General features: G+C 42.2%; 2 protein-coding genes across 8 annotated transcripts in view; one reads left to right on the top strand and one right to left on the bottom strand.

Moving 5' to 3' along the window:
* The first annotated feature begins 571 nt into the window (after positions 1–571).
* ZAR1L (zygote arrest 1 like) lies at positions 572–2602 on the top strand. The gene is made up of 4 exons (XM_059838836.1): positions 572–1165; positions 1570–1662; positions 1800–1874; positions 2264–2602. The coding sequence occupies exons 1-4, from the start codon at positions 572–574 to the stop codon at positions 2405–2407; spliced, it is 906 nt and encodes a 301-aa protein (XP_059694819.1). The 3' UTR covers positions 2408–2602.
* A 640-nt stretch (positions 2603–3242) lies between these two features.
* Positions 3243–9006, bottom strand: part of FRY (FRY microtubule binding protein) — a 223289-nt gene continuing 217525 nt past the window's right edge. For all 7 annotated transcript variants that reach the window (XM_059838832.1, XM_059838834.1, XM_059838831.1 and 4 more), the window contains 3 exons: positions 6754–6864; positions 5258–5451; positions 3243–4706 (listed from right to left, as the gene is read on the bottom strand). In XM_059838832.1, coding sequence (XP_059694815.1) covers positions 4448–4706; positions 5258–5451; positions 6754–6864 — 564 coding nt within the window. In that variant the 3' untranslated portion in view covers positions 3243–4447. The remainder of the gene's footprint in view (positions 4707–5257; positions 5452–6753; positions 6865–9006) is intronic.

Raw genomic sequence — 9006 nt, 5'->3', positions numbered from 1 at the left:
TATGCACATGCTTTTATTACTTGCTTGTATTATTAGCACTTATTTCATATACAGATATTAAGCCATTGCCTTCCCTTACTTCAGTTTGTATACAGGAGTATATTCCATCTTTTCCTAAAGTGGTTCAGTTGATAGAAAAAGTTCCAGGTAGACAATCCCCAAGTCATGGAAGAATGGGGATGCTCTGACCTTTTAAAACGGGTAAAGACTTCTTTTCAGAGATGTAATTGCCTGGATTCTTTGCTCAGCTCTCCAGGGGACACCCAGTCTATCAGGACTTTGTTAGTTTCCCAAAGCCCCTTTTCCTTCTTTTAAGACCATGAGCAGAAGGAACTGTAAGCAAGCAGGCTTCTCCTCGCTACGAAGGCCGTGGTTTCCCCAGCTGTGACTGAATGACATCTCTCCATCATTAGAGTCTGGCAGAGGAGCAGAGGAGGAAGGCAGGCAAGCCGGCCTTCCCTTGCCGTCAGCTGCCTCCACTTTACCCATCAATCAGCAACCATTAGCTCCCCAGGTAGGATAAAAGCAGGGCAGGGACACAGGTAGGGCTAACCCTGTAGCGGCGATAATCATGGACAGCTTCGTCTGTTCTCCCTTCAGCACGTACCAGAATTTGAGGAGCAGCCCCACGCTCGGCCGCGGCTGGGACACTGCGCCCAAGCAGCCCAGCTGGAAGCAGAGCAAGAGCGGCAGCATCAGCCCCTTCCTCGGGGGGCCCTTCACGCCGCTGCCCTCCGACTACCTGGACAGTTACCGGCGGGCGCAGCTCCAGGCGCTGCTGTCGCAGGTGGGCCCCGCGCTGGCGCCGCGGCCGCGGCGGGCCAGCACGAAGGAGGCGGCGGTGCAGGTGAGCCTGCGGGCCGACGTGGCCGTGCAGTGCTCGCTGGGGCCGCGCACGCTGCCGCCCGCCCGCGCCTTCAGCCCTTCCGCCCTGCGCGCCCCGGGCCGCCTCGCCCTCTACTCAGCCGCGCCCGACCGCCGCCTCTTCGCGCCGCCCGACGCCGCGCCGCTCCCCGAGAAGGCTGCGCCGGCCGAGGAGACCCCGACGGCGGACGGCGGCAAGGAGCAGGAGGGCCCGGCGGAGGCCGCGCTGCCGCCGCGCCAGGAGCCCGTGAGGACGCGGCGGGAGGAGACCGCGACTCCCAGGCAGGGAGCTGCCTTCCAGGTGCGCCGGGATGGGGCGGGGGGCGAACCCTCAAGCAGGGAGGCCAGAAATCACCTCATGAGCAGCACGGTGGTCCCTGTCCTGCCCCGGGCCGTCTCTGTCTCACCTAGAGCAGAAGAGCCTCCAGCCTGTGAAAACCCACACGTGTGGATCAAAGCATGGCAGAGCGGTTTAGATTGGAAGGGACCTTTAAGATCATCCAGTTGCAACCTCCCTTCCATGGGCAGGGATGCCACCCACTAGACTCTGTTGCTCGGAGCTCCATTCAATATGGCTTCAAATATTTCCATATGGCTTCCTGGGCAACCTTTTTCAGTGCCTCACCATCCTCGGGGAGTAGTACTGAGGGAGTGCTGGGTGCTCTTGGGCTGCTGGAGAATGCTCAGTGAACTCTGTCTCTGCAGTTCTTGGAGCAGAAGTATGGCTATTTCCACTGCAAAGACTGCAAGACCAGATGGGAGAGTGCTTATGTGTGGTGCATTTCTGGAAGCAACAAGGTAGTTAACATCTCTTTTCTCCTGAGACTTGTAAGAATGACATAAAATCTTTGACAAATCAGATGTTTTGGCGCAAACCTAGGTACCTGTATACGACACCTCGAATAAGTCTCTATACTACGTGCCTTTTTTTTCAGGTGTACTTCAAGCAGCTCTGTCGCAAGTGCCAGAAAGGCTTCAATCCCTACCGGGTGGAAACAATCCAGTGCCAGGTAAGTTAACTGTACTCCATTAAAACTGTCAGATGTTATCATATACACTTATTGTGCTGTTGAGTTTGATATTGACTTTATCTGGAAGAAAATGTGACTTCATCAAAATACCAGGAAATGTTATTTGGGAAATGTGTTTTGGTGTAGGTTTCCCTCCTCTCATGGATGGCTTATCTTAACAGTTTTCACATAGCATTATGGCTTGCTACATGTATGGTGTTTCCAGATGAGAAAGCTCTCACACCTTAAAGCCACAGGGTTTTTACTACTAGAGTTCTTATGTATATCAGTCCCAATGTGTTGCTGTTATTAAGAAAAACCAAATGTTAGTCTAACATGAAGTGCATCCTCTCTGATCTATTACTACTAACATGCCTTTGTTTCTTAAGATCTGTTCCAAGACTCGTTGCTCTTGCCCTCAGAGGAAGAGACATATTGATCCCAAGAGACCTCATCGCCAAGAACTCTGTGGCCGCTGCAGAGGCAAAAGGCTGTCCTGTGATAGCACTTACAGCTTCAAATACGTTGTCTGATCCATGTGCCCTCTTCTGTTTTGTGCTTTGCACTTTGTCTATTGCAATGTTTTGACTTAAGGCTTTTGACTTGGCATTGGATAATGGATGAAGACTTCGGTATTATTGTAAAGTATAATAACTTAAAGTATGTAATTTCACTGAATATATGCTGTAAATAAAGTTCAAAAAAAGTTTGCACTAGTTTGATACCCCTTAGTTTCAGCCTCCTTTGTTGAAAGAGGAAAGTATATATGAAAGGAAGCAACCCATTTGATTTCCTGAAGATAGTAGACTTTGTTTTGAAGTCTTCAGGGAATGCTAAGATTCAGGCTACAATAGTGTGTTTTTCCTTCAGCCACTCAAACTGAACAAGGGTGGAAGATGCAAATAATCTGAAGGGTTAAGTCTGGTGTAAATGCAAATGTGTCTTCCCCCTACCTCTGTCAAATGTATATATAAAAACCACAGCTGCTTGCTAATCAAAGACTATCTGCCAGAACCAGACTATGGCTGTAAAACAGGCAGGAAAAGGGGTGTAAGCTGCCCGTGTTTGAGATGAGGAGGGGAAAAACTTTCTGGCAGTACCTGTGACAGGGTAAAAAACACTCTTTAGGGTAGAAGGAAGTTCAGAGGCTTTCATAGTGGAAGACCAGTGAAACTATTTTTGCTGTTGTAGTCTTCCATGCTGAGTTGTGAGGATTTTTGGTCAGGCTGTAGTTACATTTCTCACTCTTTTCTATGAATGGTTTCAGCATAAACCAGGAGACAGATATTTTTTGGGGGGCTGCTGGTCATGGGTACCATGTGCAACAGTACAGATTCAGACAAGAACACAATTTTCACAACAAGCACGTACTGTGTTGTGACTATATATGATTTTTATACTTTAGTTAAATGGATGTACTGATCCAAATTTCAAAGTTACTTCACAAAAACAGTTAAGTGTATTTACAGTGTGAATAAGTTACATAGTTGTCAGAATAAAAGTGTCTCAGATGTGCAACAGATTTACATGCATACATTTAACACTGGACAGCAGTTAAATGTAAGAAAAAAACCCATATTGTCATGACTTTTCTATATACATTACAAATAAAATAAGACCTCTCTTTGAAGAAACTTAACATGAGAACTTGCATTTCACGTTAATATTTTTACTTTTTATACTCAAAATTTATATTAAATAAAAATATGCATGCTTAACAGTTCAAAAGATTTGACTCTGTGATGGGACTTTCTCCTACAAAACAGCAAGTTAAATTAGATCAACCATCCTTTAATAGTATAAATATATTCATAAAAGCAAACCTCTAGTAAAAAGCAGCCAAGGTCCTTAATTAAAAAAAAAAAAAAATCTATCAAGACCTTTCATGATCCTTGGGGGGGCCTAAGAACAGACCTCTACAATATGATCCAGTACCTTCAGAGACAGTAGCCTAGTAACATTAGGAAATGTACTTCATAGCAGCTCATTGTTTTAAGATACTGTAATCATATTCAAATTACAGTGTACATTAAATTATAGTCTGTTTACAGTTTGTTTCATATACACAGGCTCTCAGCTTTTGACCAACAAGTTTGTGAGATTCCGTGGCCAGCTTCATTCTGCCCATCTTTCACTCAACTAAATAAGAAAAAAAAAAGGAAAAAATGTACAAGGTTTGTTTTTTTAACAAAAAATACTATTTTGTGAAGGAAACATTGCACTTTTGCCAACCAAAAATTAATTTGCTATAAAGGAAGTATTGTTCAGTGTAGTAGGCTTTGGTATGCAATGGAAGTCACTTCTTCAGTAGTGAGTTGCAGTTGCTCAGTGAAATGCTAACTGGTTTTTGTGCAACACAGAACAAAGGATGTTGTCCCAGGTGCTCTATGCTACCTCTGTCCTTACAGTATTGCTATGTGTTTGAAGTTCAGCCCATCGCTTTTTAGAGGAAATCCTAAATGTAACAAGAGTGAGTACAGTTTGACCAAACCTTTGTAAGGCTGAGAAGACATTGAGCCACCTCACTCCCACAGGGCAGCACTCCCAGCTTGAAAGGGGGCCCAAGGGTCCTGTCAGAGACTTGTGCCGGAAACGCTGGAGTCTGGAAGAAAAGTATTGATGACCCGGTAGCTCTGAGCTCTGCGGATCATGTCGCGGATCTCTATGTTCAGTTCCATCAATTTGGTGCAGATTTCAGTCAGGCTCTGGTTGGAGCCCACCAGTGCATAGGTGCCCGTCTGACCCAGGGTTTGGTGGCGGAAGTAAATATTCAGTAGTGTCTGGACTTCATCATCAGAGCTGCTTCCAAAGATGTCGTTGGGCCACAAAATCCTGCAAGGAGACAGGAAAAAAACAGGCATTTCATTACGGGTTTATTAGCAGAGAGAGGAGCTATGTGACAGATCTCTAAATGAAGAATGATCTTGCACGCGCTAAGCCTAAAGCAGCTCACTGTTTTACACCACTCATTTGTTACTCATATTCTGGTATCAGGCACTGAATACACATAAAAATGCAATTTCCATTATCTAAAAAAATGGTTAAGAAAACTCATTCAAATAGGTGTAAGTGAAACTGGGTTGAATGTTAGCTCACGCCAATGACATGCACCTGTAAGGAATTAACTCAATAAAGATTCTTAAGAGTCTCATGGGACTTTTGATCTACAGAATGTAATTAAACATCTTAATTATTGCAAGCATATGTTTGATAGTTACTTGTGGCACACTTCTCCAAAAGCCAGTATCAATGCCCCGATGTTCCTTGTTGAAACAATTAATTAATTATGCTGATCCTGTGCATTGTGTTTCATTAGGAAGATAATAAATGCATACTTTTCTAATAACATGAAAGTCTAATATGAACCATGTAGCAAAACTTGCCTGCATTCTCTTATTTGTCTGACGGCTTTAACAAGTTCATTGTTTTTCAAACACTCCAGCATGGACTGAATAGCTGCTTCAGTAGAGTTGAATGTGGGCTCAGATTCTGTTGTCAGAGGCTCAGCTGCGAGTGCAGCAGTAGCATCCTTCAGATTTTTCTTCAGCTCACTCAGTTCTCTTGACATATTTAACAGCTGTTCCAAGGAGACAAATGAGAGATGGGTATTTTCATTCTCCAAAAGCCCCACATGGAGTAGGTACTTCAAGTTTGTCCTTACTACTACATTGGATGTACACATTATGGAAAAGACCCCAATTTAATACAAGGACATTTCTTGATCTCTGTACAATATAGAGAAAAACCAAATTACAGGGTTTTTTTTACCTTTGTGCATCCTTTAACATTATGCTGTAGTTTTGGCTTGCTAAAATGCAGGAGCATAACTAAACAAGCTTTTATTTTTCACCCTTGCTACTTTTTTCACATCATAGTAGAAGAACTGAAGAAAGCATGTACTTCTCCTAGCAAGATGTTGATATTTATTTACAAAACACATGCAGCATCTGACATGATTAACAGATGGACAAGAAATATATAACCCTTTCTCAGGCTGAAAAGTTAATATGGCACAAGATTCATAAATACTTAGTTAATAATTTCCAAGGATCTACTTTTTCATGCTCCTACATGCTAAAAATAACCACTGTCACATGAACTGACAATGGAATTTCCTTCAAGTAATAGCTTGTGGACTCAGCAAAAATACTCTTAAAACTTATACTGCTCTAGTAGTAGTAGTAGATGCCTATTGTCCTGTCTTGTCTTAAAAGTGAACAGCCCAGTCACAATGTAAGCCAGCCTTCACAACATACAATTTATTGTATCCTTAAGATACAATATATATTCAAACTCTTTTTATTCTGACAGCACATCTGATAAAACAATTTCTGTTTATAGGCCATATATAAACTACTAGAATATGTCATAAGATACATGTAATCGCTTCAAATTTTATTTTACAGAGCAGAGTACAAGTTCTTCTACTCAATAGTTTAAAATATATACATATTACTCCTTACCAGGAGAAAAATACACATGGAATGCTAAATTAAATGATAATCATTCAGCTTAAAGTGATCACCTCAAAGATATTTCAAAGTATTACATATTTTAAGCAACTGCTGAAAATAAACTTTACTAACAGTACTGTTTGTGTGAAATTTTTTTAAAGTAAGATTCATAGATATATCTAAAACCAAAAAGATGTTTGGGTCAAAAGTGAGAGTGTGCCTTATCAAAATATTTAGAGAAAAAGGTTTCTAAACATTACAGAATTAAAAATACAGGACATTAAGATATTTAGTTGATTATGTATGCCTGCAGATTCATAATCAGTGTGAGATAGTGGAATCCTTGTTGTTAAGTCCAGAGAAAGGAAAAATAAGAACATGAAAATAAAGTGGAATTTTCAGTATAGGACTCTGTAGTTACATACCTCTGGCATGGAACTCACTTCGTGCACTTGTCCAATAAGTTTACAGTAGGATTGAAAAAGCAACAGCAGCTGGAAGTGCAGTTTATATAATCTCTGACAGAGTTCCAATTGCTAAGGAAAGATTTGTAGGAGAAGAAATAATTAATAAATATTCGTGAGTTTAGATAATTTTTGATAACTAACAAAACACATTGAGATAGTTTGTTCTAAAAAACATTATTTTACTTAAGTATGATCATATACTATTTCAGAAAATAAGTAATGAGTTTTCTTCTGCAGCTAAGTCATATTGACATTGAAAATAAAATTAGGACAGCTAGGTCTCATGTAGCACATGTCAGCATCAGCCTCAAAATATTCTGTTTTGGTTAGCTTCACTGTCTCCAGTTTGCAGCTGGAAAGCAGAAACAGAGTACAGGGGAAGTGACTTCCCCACATAGAACATGAAACTCCGGAATTTCAGATAAGGTCAAAGACCTCTTCTAAGGGATGGAAATCTAAGACAGAAGCCATGAAATAGTAGTCCAAGATGGTCAAAGCTCCTGCCTGCTCCTCTGAGGAGAGAGACACAGAGGTGATAAATTCATCTAGGAGTGAGAAGGAGGAAATGCCAGCCCTGGAAGTTAAAACGCTTCTCATGGATTTTCCACCATCTTAAAGAAACTATACAACAGATGGATGGAGTTTAATTTGTAAGAGGGTATTTGGCTTTTATGAAGTATTCTCCCAGAGTAAGTAGATACTCCTCTATTAATATTCACTTGTTTCTTCCAGCGTAAAGTGCAGCATGACATAAAAGATTCAGACAGATTGAAATAATGGGTGATGGGCACAGCTGCCACAGAGGTCAAGTTAATATGCTTATAGTTCCTGCTATTCTTGTGTCTAACAGGAGGGCAATCTCCTAGTTCCACAGCTGAATCACGGTGAAGAAGGGAAGAACATTTAATATTCAGCTAATTATATAAAAAGTGAAAATCCTGCAAGTGCAAGTGCTGACCTTGTAGTGACCCTTTGGCAGGAAAGCCTTACAGACTTCCAACCGTATTTGATTTGCCTACGGTAACAGACACCGTGACCAAGGGTGGGCTCGGTGATATTTCCATCTGTTTGGAGGAACTACAGCAGAGTTTCATGCCAAAATTGGCAGAAAAGAAGAAGCTATTCGTGTTTTCTTCTTTAAAGCACTTCATACATGCTTAGTTACTAGCACATGCTGCAGCTCTTTACTGAATTTGGGACTGTGCAAATGTCAGCACAAACACTAATAGAAAGTACTTTAAGTACATTATAAATGTTAATTTGACTGAAGTGTTTTATTTACTTATGGTTCAACATTTAAGTGCCACATTTTTTAATAATTAGCCAAAATCAGAACCACAGTTTAGTGTTCCACTTCCCCAGATTTCTGTACCAGCCTCACAGGGGCTGGTCAAAAGGAGCTAAGGTCAAAAGCAAATTTCATCTTTTTTCATCAGGGTGAGGTCGACACCAACTACCCATCAGAACAAACAGCCAAGGGCACTGCCAAAATGAGGCAGAGCTAGCCTCCTTCCAAAGAGGGTTTGTGGAGGAAAGTGGGAGCAGGAGGATAGTGCCAAGCCAGAAGGTGTCAGCCTAGCAGAGTTTGTCCTGCTGAAGGCCAGGCACATGGCGCTGCTTACACCTCAGCACCACCAGAGCAGCAGAGCTCAGCACTGTCAATTTGCCTGGTCTGAGCTCTGTGCCATTGTGGATCTGTATCTATGTCATTATGTTTAATGTCTATTACTGGAGGGCAGAACTGAAGTGCTCCTGTCCCAAATGGAAAGGAGGAATTTCAGCAAGGAGAAGGCCTTCAGCAAGTTTGCAGATGACATAGAAGGATGGGATGCCATCCAGGACCATGAGAACCTAAATCAGGTTCAACAGCTCCAAGTGCAAAGGGCTTGCTGAGGCAATCCCAGACATGAGCACAGACTGGAACAGGAACTCATTGAGAGCAGCTCTGTGGAGTTCTCCTGGATGAATGTGACCTAGCAGTGTGTGCTCACAGCCCAGAAGGCAAACCACATCCTGGGCAGCATCAGGAGCACCTCTCCTGTGAAGACAGGATGAGAGGCTTTAGCCTGGAGAAGAGAAGGCTCCAGGAAGGGCTTATAATAACCTTCCAGTACTTAGAGGGGCACATAAAAAACATGGAGAGCAACTTTTTACAAAGGCAGATCATGGTAGGACAAGGGGCAAGCTTTAAGCAAAAAGAGGTGAGATTTA

The sequence above is a fragment of the Haemorhous mexicanus genome, chromosome 2 (genome assembly GCF_027477595.1).
Source record: "Haemorhous mexicanus isolate bHaeMex1 chromosome 2, bHaeMex1.pri, whole genome shotgun sequence".
Taxonomy (NCBI): Eukaryota; Metazoa; Chordata; class Aves; order Passeriformes; family Fringillidae; genus Haemorhous; species Haemorhous mexicanus.
Note: the sequence above shows the minus strand (reverse complement) of the source record. Positions and strands in the feature narration are given on the sequence as shown.

Coding starts and splice junctions, on each gene's coding strand:
- ZAR1L (XM_059838836.1), top strand. CDS start 572: ATGGACAGCTTCGTCTGTTCTCCCTTCAGCACGTACCAGAATTTGAGG. Junction 1,166..1,569: donor GGCAGGGAGCTGCCTTCCAG/GTGCGCCGGGAT, acceptor CTGTCTCTGCAG/TTCTTGGAGCAGAAGTATGG. Junction 1,875..2,263: donor TGGAAACAATCCAGTGCCAG/GTAAGTTAACTG, acceptor TTGTTTCTTAAG/ATCTGTTCCAAGACTCGTTG.